The 18375-nt window shown below is 38.7% G+C and overlaps 1 protein-coding gene across 1 annotated transcript in view; it reads right to left on the bottom strand.

Annotated features, from left to right (window-relative positions):
* The window catches only part of THSD7B (thrombospondin type 1 domain containing 7B), a 243286-nt gene extending 227528 nt beyond the window's left edge, over positions 1 to 15758 (bottom strand). The window contains exons 1-2 of the mRNA XM_041407405.1: positions 15726 to 15758; positions 13617 to 13790 (exon numbers count right to left, since the gene is read on the bottom strand). Coding sequence (XP_041263339.1) covers positions 13617 to 13755 — 139 coding nt within the window. The 5' untranslated portion in view covers positions 13756 to 13790; positions 15726 to 15758. The remainder of the gene's footprint in view (positions 1 to 13616; positions 13791 to 15725) is intronic.
* Between the last annotated feature and the right edge of the window lie 2617 nt (positions 15759 to 18375).

The raw sequence follows: 18375 nt of genomic DNA, 5'->3' as shown, positions 1-18375 counted from the left end.
AGCTTTTCCATCCTAACTGTGTTTTAATCGGATCAGCCCTTAAACTTTTCAAAAAACAGTATTTAATGAAAACAAACAGATGTACAACTGCCGAACGTCACCGGGAGACTGTTAACATGTGTCATCACCAAGTTTTAATAGCAAAACTAAAAAAAAACAAAGATTGAGAGTTATGACAGGGAAATATGGTTGCTATAGAAGTCCAGCTTCCACAAGACAACACTCCAGCAGAGAGGAGTTCCCACGCACAGCCCGAGCAGGTGCCTGTGCCGGAGCTGGCGTGCACACCTCAGCCCCCCAGCTCCCACAGCCCCCTCCTGCCCTCCCACTGCTCGCCCTTACAGCTGCTGCACACTGCTGATTCAACAGAAAACCCTCCCAATATCGGGGGGGAACACAGCTTCCCTCACATCAGGCTTCAGCGTGATGTGAGCTGAGCCCCCGAGGAGTGGGGATGTGCAAACCTCTGCCCAGGGGAGGATACATCTCCCTGTGGCAGAGCTCTGTGCTGCAGCCTCCTGCAGAAATAACTCACCTGAACAGGTTCCAAGTCACCAGCCAAGGAAGCTTCTCCAAAAGATAATTCCACTTGCAGCACCCCCATACACATTATGATCCCTATTTCTAAGAATAAAGCTGAATAAAATGGTTTCTCCCTCTGCTTCCCACAGGAAAGCAAAGCAAAGAGCCCATCTAACTTTCTTTCCTTTTCTTAATGAAACTTTTATTGATTTTTCATCCTTGTGAATCATTGCCTTGGAGCAACTTCTTTTAGCCTCAGGTTCTCACATTTAATTTGTATGTAAGCTTAAGGGAAAGTTTATTACCAGAGTTTCCAGAAAGATACTAAAAGGGTTTTATGGAAAAGCTATGAAATTTTACATATGGCATTTACCAGCTTAGTTTAACAAGAACCAAAAAAAAAAAAATATATATATATCCAGAATAATGTATGACATTAACAATCAGCAGACTCCTCTGACATCCTATGGCACCTCCATGCAGCTGTCAATGCACAAAGGATATAGAAGTCAGGCTGAATAAATTTGTTCTGATAGAGTAAAAATAAAAATACTCCAAATATTCTGTCAGAGTATGGATCTTCCACATGTTAACAGCTACCCAAAGATAAGGGGAACAGAATACGTGTGTGTGTCCATAGGATAACAGAACAGTTTCTGGCACTAAAATGTGTATTTGAGTTGGGCATAAGGAAACTGCTAGGATTTAGCAAATAAATAAATGAAAAATCCATCAGCAATACATTAACCGACAAGACAGTTTTGCCAATACCAAAGACATAAAAAGGAACAAATCTCTGATAATTTATTCTTAAGCTAAAATTTTCCAGCTGCTTCAAGTGCTATTTACATTGGAAAAAAAACAACTGAAATGCTATGGACCTTTTAGCTCTCATTCATGCAAAATACATTCATTTTACTGATCTAGGGAGGGAACAAATTTATGGGCCAACAAGCAGCATCCAGAGTACAGTAATTCAAGTAACTATTACTCAGGTAATTACTCCTTGTCTCTAAGAAAAGGAGGTATCCTTTTGCTTAAAAGTTAATCTTTTGCATTGTGAGTAATATTGTCTAAATGGAAAAGAAATGTATTGGCTAGAATTGGTTCCACAAGACCTGAAAATAAGGATCTTTCACAAAGTATCTCAGCTTCAGGGGGGGTGGGGGAGAAAAAAAGTTAATACGTTGAATCATCTGTCACTTTATCAGTCCAACACCTGTCATTTGAGAGGTGATGCAAGATGGAAACCTTTTCCCCATTCTCTCGGGTCTCTGCACTGAAGTACCAACTCAATAGCACTGCCCTAATGATGATAACCCAATTGTCCTTAACTACTTCCCAAATTACCTGATTAAGGAAGGGATTCAATAGTGTTTCCCAGGTAGTATCCATTAATACCCACAGGCAGAGATCTGCAACAGAGCCTGCAGAGTGCTGCCCATACAGCAAAGCAGAGGAGGGAGAGAGAGACAGAGAGAAACCACTGCTGGTCACAGGAATGACCCTGAACAACAAACAGCCAGGCAGAGTCCCAGGCTGGATTGTGCCAAGGGAAGAGAAGTCCTTGAACTGCACAGGAACAAGCACAGGATGAAGCCAGATGAAATTACTCATGCAGGATGCTTATTCCACTGAAAGAGAAGTGGCAGCACCAGGAGCAAAAAGGGGATTTCATAAAGATAAACAGATTGTAAAAAAAAAAAACTTGTTTGCTGATCATGACAATTAGGTCTTCTATTCCAAAAAGGTTTAAGAACTGTAAAAAGTTATTGGGATGAGGAAAGATTAGGGAAATTTTTTAACTCTCATTAAACAGGCCATACCAAAACACAGAGTAAAAGAAAGAACATTTATAAAATCCTACATGAAGTAAACATGAAAAGGTTGCTCAGCTGCAAGATAACTGAGTAATGTAACCTTTCAAAGCAGCAACAAAAAGCGATTAGACCATCCCTTGGATTGAAAATGATTGATCATGCTGCTGGTATTGGAATCGAAGCTGACTATAATGCTTTTTATGTAATTGCTTTATTGAATGTAGCATACTTTATTTGGCAATATAGCCAGAACACTGTGAGTTTTACCAGTTCTTTAGCTCCTGATACACCACAGACACACAGTTACAATGCATTTATCCCAGTGACATTGGATTAAATGGCACATACTGAGGTTGCCTCCTGACCTTTCAGTTAAGGTCTATGGGGAATCTTCTGCCTGCAGAATCATCTAGTTGATTTGAGTACCAGCAGCTTTCCATCCTCTGCATCTGTTTGCTGGTTTATTCCATAAAATATATCAGAAAAACCTTAAATCTGATTTGGGGCCCTGTGTGCTATAATAATTAAATCATTCTGAAGACTTTGAAAGCTGGCTCATCCATTTAAAAAAAAAAAAAAAAAATCAATCAAGGACGAGTAAATCACAGTGAAGAAGAAGAGTAAGTAAAACTTTCTTTTTTATATTGGAGCACATTGAAATATCTATGGGAAACGCAATGGGGGTGAGGAGTTGTTTGATTTTAACCTTTGTTTCTATCTAAAAAAAAACAACTTCAAAATTTAAATGTAACTGCATAGAATTACCTTTTCTCACCTGCTTTTCAATTTCCTGGATTTACTATCCCCTGGTATCACTCCGTGCTCTTTGAAGGGAGTCCTGGCAAAGGTCAGCAGTCAATTAACCATCAATAAACACCCAACATGAGAGTGACAATTTCGGGCTGCCTGAACTCCCATTACTAAACCAAGCAACATGTTAGAAATCTCATAACAAAAGGCATAAAGTACTTTGGAGTGTTCTGAACATAAATATAATGCTACCTTTAAAGCAGTAAGTATGAAAAATATCAAAGGAGGTATGTAATACCAAGTTTTATCATCTATTGCACACGTATATTGATTTAACCGAGACACGCTCACTTATCTACAAAGCAAAAAATTGGGTTTTAAGTACTGTACTTTGCAAGACCCTTAGGGCAAAATAACATTACTGTCATCATTTACTCTGACTTCCCTGTCTCTCATTTGATCCATCCCCAGTCTTCTCAAAACATTGCAGCTCTGCTTCTATTTCTGCCGCCATGCCAGTGCCCTTGGCTGGGTGGCAACACTGTAATTATACACGGGTGACATAAAACACAGGCAAAAATTAAAATAAACATACACACACACACAGGCACTGACATCTAAGCAACCTATTTAACACTCAGACACATGGATAATTTTCCCAGTGCTGTGCAAGCAAGGATGTAGTCGGGGTTTGGGGAAGGTTGTTTTTCACACTTTCTCATGTTTAAAATTGTTTGGGGACAATCCTAAAAGCAAGATCATCTTGGCATTTTGCAGAGGAATGCAGAAGATAGAGGATTGATATTTCCTTAAGAGAAAAGTGGGATCAATAACAGTTAAAAGTTTGGATAAACCCTCATTACCAGATTCCTACAACTTCAAAACGAATCCAAGTGAGCCTCCTGATAAATGCAGACACAACCTCCAATCTGCAGAATCACAAATTTCACACTAAGAACGTTTTAAATCCAGACACAGCTATAGAGAGGTTATGAAATATTTAATGCCAATTGAAAAACAGATGTACTGAGTTAGTTTAACTGAAAATACTGACGTTTAGATAAGTTATTCTAGTGATATACCATACGCATTTAATACAAAGAACTGCAAACAATTCACTGAAATTCATTTTCACTTCTGTTTGGATATAGCATTATTTTATTAATGCAACCAAGAATATTAAGGGAATCACCAAAAAAAAAAAAAAAACCAAAAAAAACACATGAGTCCTACCTTATGAGCATTATAGTTAATAACATAACTTCCAGAAAGTTTCTGGTGTTTAATCAATAAAGTCTTCTTTTAATCCTTGTCTGTAAAAACTCTAATTCTGTACCCCATCCAGACAGCTGCTTCAAAACTCTGCAGCTAATACACATCAAAATTTATTGAATGCATAGAAAATTTAAAGTATAGAAATAATTTTTTCTCTGTCCAGTGTCTCCACTGCGAAGATCTTCAACAGATAAAAATGTTTATTTTGCTTAGAAGCAGATGAGTGATATAAATGTAACTAATGGGTCAAAAGATGTTAAAGATGTCACAAGTACTGAAGTTTTCCCTTCAGCAGCTTCAAACCTGTGAAAGTTATGATTATAAATGTCACCATGCAGAGAAGTAAAACATGCCTCACATGTAGGTGGATATTATTACACTATTGAAATTTGAAGGTCTTTGGATCTCAGGGGTGACAGAATAAACCCAAAAAGACACGAAACAGTGAAAAATTTCAGGTGGTAACACAATAAACACCAGATGTCCCCTGGATTTAACCACATGGGTGGCACGCCCAGTCATGTTTCATATTTCTGTTGACTTATTCAATGGGTCAAAAAAGTCTTAAACAAGTACCTACCTTGCACATTTAATTTTTAAGCATATTGAAAATATAATGCTTTAAATGTCAGAATTTTTCAGAGGCATACAGCATGAACTATTCTTGCAAATGAAGCGTAGGAACACCTTTAAAGCTGCTGTTGACTAAGCCAGGGAACACGAACCCTTCATTACCACTTAATTCTGTACAGGGTATAAACACAGCCCCGAGCTCGCTAGCAGTTACTTGGGCTGCGCTGGTGACATCAGCCCCTCCCCAAAGCTGAAAATCTGACAGCACTGCTTCACAGAGCTGTGAGGAGCTTTTCAACAGATCCTGGAAAAATAATCCAACAACCAAACAGCAAATGTGTTGCTTAAGGTAACTCAGGGAGGTTGCCTGGTCCTGTCCCTGGGATCAGCTGGGTACCACGGCGCACACGCTCTGCAGCCTGGGCTGGCTCCTCTTTGAACATATGCCCTTTCAAGTGAAATTAATCACTCTCTTTATCACTCCTGCAGCATCTGGAGCCATAATCATTACCCAACTGCTGGGAAAGAAATGAAACCACTAATCGCACAGGGAGCAGGGCTTAGCGTTCAGAGCAGGAAAGTTTTTATTAAGTTCTCATTTGAAAAGTGATTTTTCATGGCTGGCCTTCCAGGACATGCCACACAAAAGCAGGATCTGCTTCAGCAACTGTCTACAACTCACCCCCAGCATACAGAACCAATGTATTTAGAACCACTATAATGAGGGTTTAACATGCTTTTCCAAACTTAGCTCTATAATCCTAAATCACTATTACACGCAAGTACTGCACGGAGACACATTCAACCATGAGCTTTAAAAGGTCTCTGGAAGAAGGAACTGCAGAATTCTGCAAAGAGGTAGAGACCAAACAGTGCCTCTGGAATCACACCCTGCTCTTGGACTGGTCTCAGTCCAGGCAAACAGAAGCTCTGACATTCAAAACTCCTGCATTAAGTGGTTATTTCACCATATCTATCCACTAACTGAGGGTTACTGAATTAAATGATGTCAAGACTATGGAAATAACCTGGATTACCATGAAATATCCCTTCCAACGTCTCTATTTCGTGTTCCCTTTTTGTGCTCTTGCCATGCACATTTTTTTGAAACTAAGAAAGAATGCAAAGAATTTTTTTTTTCTTTTTGGAAAGAAAAAAAAATAATAATGGCAGGACTAGTCTCAAAAACAGCAGCAGGAAAAAAAAAATCTAGGGAATAAGGGTATCAGAGGGCAGATTTCCCAAACCTCATGAAGAGTCCCTAGAAAGAGTCAGCAGCATAACTTGCATACTGAGAACAACAACATGTATTTTAGGGATTTCTAATAGAATTTTGTGTTACTTTCACCCACAATTGTGCTCCACACAAGAGCTGCATGAAGAAGTGATTACCCTTATACACTGAAGCCATTCAACTATGTGGCAAAGTAAAACCCTTAAGATATACTTATTTTAAAAAAAAAAACCTGCAGGGTTCTGAACAAGGGCAGCAGAATAATTAAATCTAGTACTCCACTAAAACAGGCTAAAAATGTGATCATCCATTTTTAATGCTCTGCCTATACATAACAGAAATCTTTCCAACAGCTGCATTCAATTAAAAAAAATTAACCCCAAGGAAAAACTACAAAAACATCCCAATCTGTTTTTCTTGCCACTCACTGTGCTTCTTTTGTGACTAAAATATGTACAACAATGCAATCCAACAAAGTTGAATGAAAAGTACCACAATTCCAATAATAAGCTATCTTTTTATTTTTTTTAAATGAACTATTTAAAAGAAACACTTTTGCAGATTTTCCCCTGTGACCCCCAGCTCTGTTCCCATAGTAACTATTGAGGAAAGAAAAGGATGAGAAGCCTAACATACTTTTCCCAATACCAACAAAAAACAAGAAAAAGCACCTTATTCTCAAAAACCATTATTCTCAAGAAGAGAAGAGGGACATTAAAAGATTAGTGTGAATCTCCTGTGTAATCTAGTTTAAACCACCACCTACTGAACATCTGATGCTGGTGACAAAGATGTTTGCTAAAGCAGGCAGCCTTACTGTAAAAGACCTGCTGAAATAGTTTTACAAGCCCAACAATAACAAAATGACCAGGCACATGCTGCAAAAGCTCCCACTGAAGGCAGCCAGCCCACAGCCAGGCTCAGCACTGCCTCTGCCAAGGAACTCCTACTCCAAGCACATCAAGTGTTAATTTCAGCATTTATTTCAGGGTTCTTTCAGTTCCTCCTCTGCTTGCCTTTTTAGTTGGATTGGTACTCTGTGCTGCCCATACTGCTGCAGTGGAGTGCTTTTCTAGGAAAAGGTAATAAGCCAAGGATTCCCTTTTTAAGCAGTGCCACCAAGAACCTCCTTCTGCTGTCCACAGCTCCTCACAGGAAACCAGAGCTAATAAACAAGCCAAGTTTTACAGACGAGCTAAAACAGCACCAGCCTAAGTATTTCTGTACCCTAACCAGCATCCCAAACCCCTCCAGGAGCTATTCCAACATCTCTGATGCTGGCTGGCACTCCCTGTGCCACAGGTCCTCATCCATGGCCCATACACGGCACTTCCAGCCCAGTGGGACTAGGACAGGACCCAAGTGGGAGTGCCATGGGCTGAACTGGCATTTATCCCACCCAACAGCAGACCTCAAGCAGCATGACTGGGCTGGAAAATGATGTTCCAACATAAGAAAGCTTCTCCAGATTTTATGGAACTCTTCTAGTGCACATTTGTCTTTTCTCGGCCAAACTCCCCAGTATTTCCTGGTTCAGGACACAAGTTTGAAACTTGAACACCAACTTCGACATGTCCCACCCACCTAACCATGAATTGACCAGCCCCTGCAAAGGGTCATAAATTGAGACAAAAGGTGCATCTCCACAATCCCAAGACAAGCTGGATTCAGCTGTTGAGAAGATAAGACCAGATGATGATACCAATATCAGAAGTGGAGTAAGATGGGTGGAGCAGCAGAATGAAATGTAATAAAATTTTGAGATTCATGGAACAGAAGGGTGGAAATGTGGATAGGAAATTGTAAGGAACAAAGAAGAAAGAAAACCAAATATTTATCAATCTGAAACAGCTGCACTTCTGTCTGAGGAAATGTGATATTAGCTTTGAGGCCACCCTTAAAGCCCCTCAAATATCAGTGACTAATATCAACAAACATTTTAAATTTTGCTCGTAACGAAATTTTGCAAAACAACTTCTTATGAATCTTTAAATGTTATTGGTTTTTAATGTTTTGTAGAAATAGAAGCATAATTTATACTGTCTCATAAAATATTATTTGTAAGTAATTACTTTAGACAAATTTAGAACATTTTTATTTAAATCACTTTTTTAATGGCTACATAATGAAACTACGCCAACACATTAAGAACAACTACACTGCTTCAAACGAAACTGTTCATTAAAAAACATTTTTTTTCAAAAATTACCCTGAGATATTTTAAGCTAGACATTTGTAATTCCAGTTAAATACAATAAAACATCAGTAGGCGAAATCTTAATTGAGATTTGATATAATTCTGAGAAGCGTTGCTAAGAAAAGATTTCTTTTGACCAACCAGTTCTAAGAAATAGGTTTACTCACAGGGGTCCAGAAGTTTGGCATCCTCAATTCATAAATACATTAGCAGCAATGACCAAAAGAAGAACTACTTAAATTAAAGACTAGTCTGGCTCAGGAACAGAAGCATAAACTGACCGTGAATAAAGTAAAGGTAAAAATAAGATTTCTCATTTTAGAACAGCTTTTCCTTATCAGGTTTATGGCAGCGTCCTGGTTATTTTGAGAACAGAACTTAATAGTGGTTGTTTTTTTTTAATTACTAATTGCTTCTGCTGTCAATACTACAAGACTTCAATCTATAACCCAAGAGCATCACTTCTCTTCACTCTTAGCATAGTGAAGATCTTTTGAGTCATACAAAGTTTGATTAAATTGAGGCTAAATTTCCACTTCAAAGTTTCAGCATTTATAACTCCATCCACCAAGGCAGTGTAATAACAAGCCCCAATTAGAATATTTACCACACAATGAGAAGTTTGGAAGCATCAGTCAGATACACCACAAACCTTCCAGACACCACACAAAGATCACTAAAAAGCCATTTGTGCTTCATTTGTGAGCTGTTGTCCCATCAAACAAAGAAACCACTTCTTCATTTAGGACAGATAATCACTCTTCATTTTGCCGAGCTTTTGGAATATTTCACTTGTTGCAGAGCTATTTTTGAGTCTCCTTTCAGCAGGTTTGAGCTGTAACATCCTTTGAATACCTGGACTCCTTTTAACATTTGGTGTACCTAGGTAAAAGCTTGTCTTTTAAGACATAAGGTCAAAGGCACTTCCAAACCAGCACTTGACCTTCATGAAATTACCATCTTGAGAAAGGGCATTTTATGGCAGTATTATCAGAGAACAGAGAACAAAAGGCCTTTTTCATCAGAGCCAGGGCTGGCTCACCCACACTCACAGGTGGTTCAAAGGTTCCTCCACATTAAAAGTTCTTCTCTGACAAGTTCATTTTGTCCCTTTTCCATTATGGATTGTTTCAGAAGAACGACTAAAGATCAAAACCCATCTGCTAACCCTATTTTAAGGACGACTTTCAAATACAGGTAGTAACTCCAAAATTAAAGTTTTCATATGGTCACCTCGGGCAGGAGTACTTATGGCTCACACACCTGGCTCCCAAAAGCCCACGAACTCCAGATGTTTAATGGTTTCTTCCTCAGGTAAAAATCTCTCTGCTGTGATCAGAATCATTACAAACCCATTTCCCAGTCTGATACCTCACTTTCAGTGCTCTTCCACTCATATCAGGGAGCACATCCCTGCTGGGCTAAATAGCCATCCTGATTTCCTGATTCCTTTTTTCTAGAGCAGGAAAACTCACTGGGACACATCATCTGCGTTTCTAACAATCCCCTTCTTCCCTTCCATAGCAGACAGAGGGTTATTTCCATGATAGATAGCATTTTTACCATGATTAAAGAGCCATTTTTCTAAAAATTTTCTAAAAATTTTCCTAGAAAAAACATTTTTACAATATTTTCCTCATTAAAAAATAAACCATGTCATTGCTCTGAGAGCCTTTTATGGGCTATGTCCCTTATATCCTGCATTCTGTTTGTATATTGGGGGAAACAGCACATGCCTGGGGTGTAGTTTATGGAGGAGCTGAAGACACCAGCTGTGAAGGGGAGCCAGAAACCTGTCCATGAGCTACAAAAAGAGAATCTGGAAAGAGACACTCCAGCACCTTGTAATCCTAATTATCAGCCCCTTCCTGTAAAACCTCCAAAATATTTGCATGTGTCTTACACTTAATACTGATTTTCAAACTAAATTTTAGAGCGTCACTAAAAAAAAAAAAAAAGGCAACTAGAATTATGATGTGGACTCACGTATTTGTCAATATTCCATACGCAGTTTTAAAAGCCTCAAGGCCATCATCAAAACATAGGCATACTGGCATTGCAGAAATTCCAGGAACTCTTAGGACTACTCAAGTGTCAGAAAATTAGCATGGTGAAATATTCAAATTGCTAATTGGCAACTGTATTAAATACTATTAATTTACAAGAATTTAGGTTCAATTAAATTTAGCAAGTGCAAGAAAATTATTCGGCCATTTCACGTTGCTGAGTTATTTACCTGATGTGATTATTGTTTTCACGTTTAGTGGCCACTAAATCAGTATCTGACAAGAAATGTCTGGAAACCAGAAGACAGATATTAATTTGTAACTTCTAGAAGCCAAAAGCTGAAAATAAATGGTTTTAAGACAGGTCACAAATAAGCAACATGCTAGTGATAGCTGTCTGAATAGCTGAGGGAAGAGTCTGTATAAAATTACCTCAACACTGCCAAGTTCTCATGTTTTAGAATTTCAGAGCCTGGGGTTTTTTTAGATGCAGTCATTTCAGTACTGTTGTTTTCCCCTAGACCAAGACCACCAAGCCCAGAATAAAAGTGTACAAGTCTTCATTAGACAGTGTCAAGGATTTAGCTAAAAAAAGTCTATTATAAACTGCAGCAATTATATGATTTTTTTTCCTTTTCCCCAGCCCCATCCATATTAAGGATGCCTCCCTGGATTTGTATGTGCTAGGAAAATTTATTTCAGTACATATAAATTCATTTTCATAAAGGCAGAGCTTTCAGTAGCATAATCTTATTTAATTATAAAGCATGACATTTCAATAAGAAGTTGAATTTCTCCCCAGCAGGTAAGTAACTTGCCATGCTTACAACAGACAATTCAAGATTTAAAAACAGAACAGATCATCCCCGTTCCCATTATGGACTGCTCATTTCTCATCAGAGTGTTTTATTAAGAAAAAGGACAACAGCTGCAGGTTTTCTTTCTATTGGAATGGATCTGCTCAGCTTTTATTTTTTAAAAAGTTACTTAATTTTAGGTTCACTGTGCTGTGCTTTTATTAACTTTTATTATTTTGTATTGGGCACAATACAAAATCATCACACCATAGGATGATTTTTTTATACAATTATTATACAAGCCACAGGTCTCAATAGGTCAAGATCTCCATGATCTACATCCCAGAGTTATTTTATTAGTAGTATCTTACCACAAGAGGTTATGTTAACCCTTCTACCTCTCCAAATCCACCCATTCCATTTAAGCCACCACCCCTCTCTTCCCAAAACACTTCCTTTTGATCTTCTGGGAGACACACCTTTGTGACTAATCATACCTGAAAAACCTTTTCAGTTAAGGTATGAAAATGCTTACAAAACCAAGCCACATATGCCACCCTGACAACAGACTGCCATTTCCTGCCCACTGTGTTATTTCTCAGGAAAACTGCAAAAACACAAGATTCAGGATTTAGAAATGCTGATGCTTCACTATTACTGCAGGGGCTTCACAAATTATACTTAGTTTCTCAGCAAAACAAAATGTTTTGGGTGAACATACTCTTAATTTCAACTTGGAACTAAACATTTGGGCCTTAGATGTAACTTTTAGCTAACTTTCAACAAAATACTTCAATGGGAAAAAAAAAAAAAGGAGGGGGGTAATGTTTACAAATATTGGAGAAAAATCTTTCTTCCTCAGTTGGGACAATGCATTTAGCTGGAACTCACAAGGTATTTTCATTTGGAAAACATATCAGTCAAACTTGTTTTCTACCTCATGCCACTCCATAAGCAGAGAAAGTACATCAAAATACTCTTAGGATTTAAAGTTTTCAAAGTGACTCTCGAGAGATCAGATATTTTTAATCCACTGTGGGAGTCACAAGAACTGACAATTTTCTTGTGCATCTGGAAGAGGAACCTTAACAACAATCCTATTGTGGGGCTTTCAGAGAACGGTGCCCACACAAACCTGGGCACCAAATTTTCTTAGCTCTAATTACATCTGCCCCAGGCGCCTTTGAAACATTGAAAGCTCCTTATTTTCAGCTGGAATCATCAAGTCAAATTAAAGTTTTATGATTTACAATGCACAGCCCTAATGACTGAAGACAGACAGCACTGAAGGCTCTAATTTGTCTTAAGAAAACAACTCTACCTTTCAAAGCTTGTTCAAAAATCATGTAAATAACAGTGAATTGGAGAAAAGAGAGTCATTGTTTATTTCCTCCTTATTTCACATGCTAGACAGTGTAAAGAAAAAGTCTTTAGAAATACAGTATCATGCTGTACTTTACCAGCCTTTCCCCAGATTCCCATACCAGCAGCCCAGCAAGAAGTTTGTGTTGATCCTATCAGAAGAACAGAAGTTCTCCTAGAAAAATTGCTCCATTTTTCCACTAATTCAGTCTATTACCTTCTACAGAAATGTAGTTAAAAAATAAATAACCAAAATACCAAAGAACCTCTCCAAAACAAAAAAAAAAAAGAAAAAAAGAAAAAAAAAAAGGAAATTATTTCTCTATCACATTTAATCGCTGTGCTGCTCAGTCACAAAAACCTCAAAGGGATCCTGAGCAATAAAACCCCTGGTTCAGTTCAGAATTTTTGATTAAGCACTTTAAGTAAACATTTCCCAAATTAACCAATCTTTCCATTTCATTGAACACTGTCTGCTGTGTGTTGTGCCACAAAACAAACATCCGAGGCACCATGTTTGGCTGCGTGCAGCCGTACCTCCCCAGCTCCCACCCACCCACTCCAGCACCAAGAGTCATGGTGCTCCCAAAGCATCTTCACAGCTTTCCACACCTGGTACACAATCAACCTCTGCATGTCTCCAACCTGAGGGACAGAAATAATTCACTACATGCACCAATGGAATTACAAATAGATCGACCATGAGCATAGACTTCTGACTCAGTTCATCCTGAGAGATGCTGGTGTGCCCCTTGCATACAAAAATTAAAAGAAAATTATTAAGTATTTCAAAAAAAGCAACATTAAGATAATAATCCAGTAAAAATGCTCTTAGATGGAAAGCATTACGGAGGCCAGAATTATGTTCTGGGTGCATAATTGCAAAAGACACGTAGATTGCTAATGTCAAACACGGATTAACCTCCTGTTTTTCAGAATTAAAAAAAAAAATTAGAAGAGAAGATATTATCAGACTTTTAAAACTTATTATTGAACTAAAACAGAATGGAGAAAGAACAATCACGTCATCCTTCAGTACAGCAAATACCTAGTAGAGAAGCTAACTTATCTTTTTCCTACCTGTTTTCCAGACAAACTGGTGACCTCTCCTGGCTTGCAGATCAGCTGTTTGCAACATTAAGAAAACAAACAAAAGGAAGGGCTTCCCCAGGCTCTGCCATGCCCTATGAGGAGAAACCCAGTTCTGTTGTAGAAGCATAATTCAGATAATTCAGTCTCTTGTATTCTTTGGTCCTAGAATTAACAAAAAAAAAAAAAAAAAGAGAAGACTTGTTAAAATATTTAAACCACCAAAGCAACAGGCCACTGCAGATTTGATGAGGAAAGTCTCAGGTTACAGGTGCTTCACTTGGAGAAGGATAAAAGAAAAGGAAGAAGGGAAGAGGGAAGGGAAGGCCTAGGTCCCAGAGGACTTCCTGTTCCATCCTACAAAGCCACTGTAAATGCTTCTAGCAGGCTTTTAAGAGAAATCTGCCAGTGCCAATAAATGGCAAGGGATCCAGTGGCAGCATGTGGTTGTGCCTTCTTTTCTCTATTAGCTTTAGCAGGAATGTTATCTTGATATAGGCAGGCTAAACCAAAGTGAGAATGGATTCCATGTACAAAATTCAGCTCCCAGTCCATGCCCTACATTTAAGATTCAGGCCTGGAAGTGTTTTAGCTCCAAACCCTGTGTAAACATGGGATACACAAGAGCAACACCAGAAATGCAGCAGGAGAAGCAGGGAAATGGGAGTTGCTTATTAGCACATGATGGATCAGCTTGAGAGAGAAAACCAGACACTACACAGGCATTTCTGTGGAATTTGGGACACTCCTACAAGTCCCTTTGGATCTTTGAGCTCCAGGTCAGCAACCAATTACTCCAGAGAGGTCTCTCTGACTAAGGGATTTTAATTAAGCTCCCCAACACTTCAGACAAATACCAGAGGCACATTGTGAATGAGACTGGAGTGGATCAAGTCCTGCTGCTGCAGCAGTTTTACACCACACAATTCATTAAGATAATCACTGAGTGGTGCTGGAAGCAAGGAGAAATGTTTCTCTGGGTCTCCCTTACAAAGCAGGAGACCAACTCCTAAATGCCAGCTTCAGCAAACATCCACATTGTTTATATACTACAAAAAAGCTCCAAACAGCAGAGATTAAGAAACTCATACAACAAAATAAAATCTTAAAAATTCCTATTCAGTCCAGTAATTCCAATATTTTTGTCTCATTCCACAAGATGACCAACTAGACACTTAGGCAGACTTTACATGAGTTTCAAGTTATTTGGGATTCATCCATATTCAGGTGGGAACAATTTAGAAATCTCAAATTTACATCAAACAATTTTCAACGTAAATTTACATATTAATTTTTCTGATGCAACAGCTTTTGTATTTATACCATGTATTTATACCATACTTAAATTCTCCACATAGTTCTACTTATTAGTGATTAATCCTACTTTTATAGGTAAAAATGTCACATCTGTACTTGCATAAAGATAGAGATAACACCTGTCTTCAAGATTTGTCTTCACGGGCATAATCTTGGTGATTTTCATTAAAATTATCAGTTATTAGAAGTTCAGTCCAGAAAATTCTATTACATTCCTAACCTTATGAAAAGCAACATTGTCATAGCACATAATACACAGAATCGTTCTTGATAAGAAACTGAAGATAAATCTGGGAATTGTATACACTGAATATACAGTAAAGCTTTTAATTCCAGGCTGTATTCAAATTACTTTGAAACAGTTTCTATCATGATAAATTCATGCAATTACATTTAATCAGATATTGACTAACTACAGTGGGAGACAATGTAATATCTGTTATCTGGTTTAGCTCATTCCTGAATTTCAGATGAACAGCAGCTCATGTACAACATAAAACCCATCAACCAGACCAAATACAGCAACGTGGGCAAAGGACCACATCTATGCTTATGTCTTCTGGGTTAATTTTATTCAGAATTCACATTTAATTCAGTATGCAACCCACCAAGTCCCAACACCCAGGCAGTGTAACACAGACCACAACAGGAAGCACACAAGCTCAGAAATCTTGAGCATCATTCAGAAGTCCAATGCAGCAGTAAAGTCCTGGGGTGTGGGGAAGAAGGGCCCTCAGAAACCCTGCAATTCAGAATTTTTTGCCCATCAGGATGGCTGCTCACCTCACACAGAAGAGCTGAGGAGGAGCAACTCGCCCAGTGCCTTCAGCATCGCCGTCACCATCTATGACGGTGGGAAAACAGAGTCACCAGCTTTCTGTCAAGGGAAGGAGAAGGAGTTAGTGACACTGGCTCCAACACCAGCTCTGTGTGTTTCACACAGAAAACCACAAAACCAGGGAAGAAATTATTCAGATGCTCAGATTTCAGTACTGGAGGGCAGCCACACACCCAGCCCTGTGCAGACAGCCCTCACTGCACTTGCAGGGCAGCTCTCCAGGGCCAGAAAATGCCATAAAACCACCAAAACCTAAACAGGCAGGGGCATGAAATGGGCAAATCCAAGGAAACCTGAGATAACAGCTGATAAAGATGCTGAGATTTTTAATGAAGCACAAGTAGTGCTCAGGAGCTGCTTTCTCAATGCACTGCCTGCATCTCAGCACTCAAAGGGTCAGCAAAGAGCAGCCCCTTCTTGGGAGCAGCAGCCTCCTGCCCAAAACAAGGGGTTTCATTCTTTGGGCAGGACCACAAGGATAACTGGCTGCTGCTCCCCACTGAGCAAGAACAGAGATTACATTAAGTCAGAAAAAACAGAAATAAATTAGACACCATGACATTGGCTCTAATCTCCTCCACCCCAGCAGAGCTCAATAGATTCCACTGATTTACACCCCAGCAATGCACAATAAAAATTTGTCTGTGTATCTAGGTTTGTGTAACACAGTTTGGAACGGTAGCTGTTCTGTCCTGATACGATAAAAAATTATTGCACAGGCAACATATGCTATCTACAGAAACATGAATAAATTACATTATGAAGGCCACCAACACTTCACATCAAATTTAGTTACATGATATCTCAGCTCCCAAATGTGTCAGCATGGCTAGCTGTAAACTGGCAAACACAGACAAAAAAGGAGAAAAAAATAAAATTTATATTTAAAAAATAGATTTCATCGACACTAGTCATTAAATTTATGGAATTGCTTAAATATCATAAAATGGTTTGGGTTGGAAGGGACTTTGAAGCTCATCTTATTCCAAACCCCTGACATGGGCAGGGACACCTTCCGCTATCCCAGGCTGCTCCAAGCCTGGTCCAACCAGGCCTTGGACTGCCAGGGATGGGGCAGCCACAGCTTCTCTGGGCACCCTGTGTCAAGGCCTTACCACCTTCACATTAACATACTATTTCCTAAATATGTTCAAGGTATGTGATTTAATCTGAAAAAATATCTTGCTCTTCCAAAACTATCTGGATTCAGTTAATATCCTTTATAATCCAGGCCTGGCCAGTTAATAGTTTGCACTAGTGGATTCTCTTGAAATTAAATAATGAGGTGTTATTTTGATATTTGGAGGATTAGTCACAAGCATCCTTGTCACTTTGTTTGGTTTATATGGAATCTTGTTTAGAAAAACAAGGACATCATCATTAGCTGTAATGCCTGGGAATATACAGGCAGCCTTGAAAAAGACACGTGCAAGTCTTCCAATGATCATAACGATGCATTTACATCTGCTAATCCACTGCTAATTCTCTTAATGACAGAATTAAATAAAACCAGTTTTGAAAAGCAAACTTATTTTAGAAACCTGCATTTCTGCTGAAAGTATGGCATTCCAGTGACAAAATGCTGGAAATAGGTAAACATATACACAGCTGACAAGTATCTTATTTCTGAAGTGATCAAAATTTAATTTAATTTTCAACCTCAATGGAATATCCAACAGCCAAATTCCAGTCTAATCCCTGCTTAGCTAGAGAGGGGAAAAAGCCTCTGGGAAACTTTTCCCATTTTACAGCCACTGCTGAGTAGTTAAAGGCAGGTTTGACAGGCACGGTGCTAGTCCAAGACACATAAGAGTCCTCAAAATCATCCAACACTAAAAAATAAAAGACTGATAGTCCAAGTTTGACTCTACACTCTCACATAACGCGCTGTTAAAAAAGGGACCAGTTGCTCTTTCTCCAGGTCTCCATGGACAGGGGATTCTCCAGTCCTTCTGCTCCATTTCTATGGTTAGGCAAGCTCAGCCTGGCTCTGCTCCAATATGGATTTACAACGTATTTAATACTGAATTTAGAAAAAGATCAATTTAAACTGATCCAAACCTGAGACATGATTTCAGCCTTGTCATACATCAGCTCAATTCCCCCTGACTTCACTGGGAGTTGTGACCTTTCCCATCACAGGTAAATCTGACCTACTTTTTGGTATGAAATGGGAATGCTGACAAGGACACCTGGGTAGCTCTCTCCATTTAAAATACATGATGCAATTAGAATAATCCCAAATACTTTGAATAGCAACAACAAAAAAGAAGAGCCATTACAGACGACATGTGTGGCTATAAATCATTTGCAGGTGTCTAGCACAAAGATAAGCAACATTAATCATGAATAAATTTTCTTAATACAAACGTAAGCAGTAACTGTGCAACAGTTTGCCTATTACACACAAACCCATTGCATGTGATATCCCAAGATAATCTGGATGTTTATATCATAGTCTTTATCCTCAGATAAAGTCTGCCTTGCCTGCTCAGAAAGCTGTTATCCAAAAAGCTAATTCTAGTCTGTTCTAAAGGAGCAGAATGTCTTTTGCTTGTAGCAGCAAAGGCTGATCACCACAGACAAGAACTGCTG

This window comes from Onychostruthus taczanowskii, unplaced genomic scaffold (assembly GCF_017590055.1).
Source record: "Onychostruthus taczanowskii isolate IOZ18803 unplaced genomic scaffold, ASM1759005v1 scaffold10, whole genome shotgun sequence".
Lineage (NCBI taxonomy): Eukaryota > Metazoa > Chordata > Aves > Passeriformes > Passeridae > Onychostruthus > Onychostruthus taczanowskii.
Note: the sequence above shows the minus strand (reverse complement) of the source record. Positions and strands in the feature narration are given on the sequence as shown.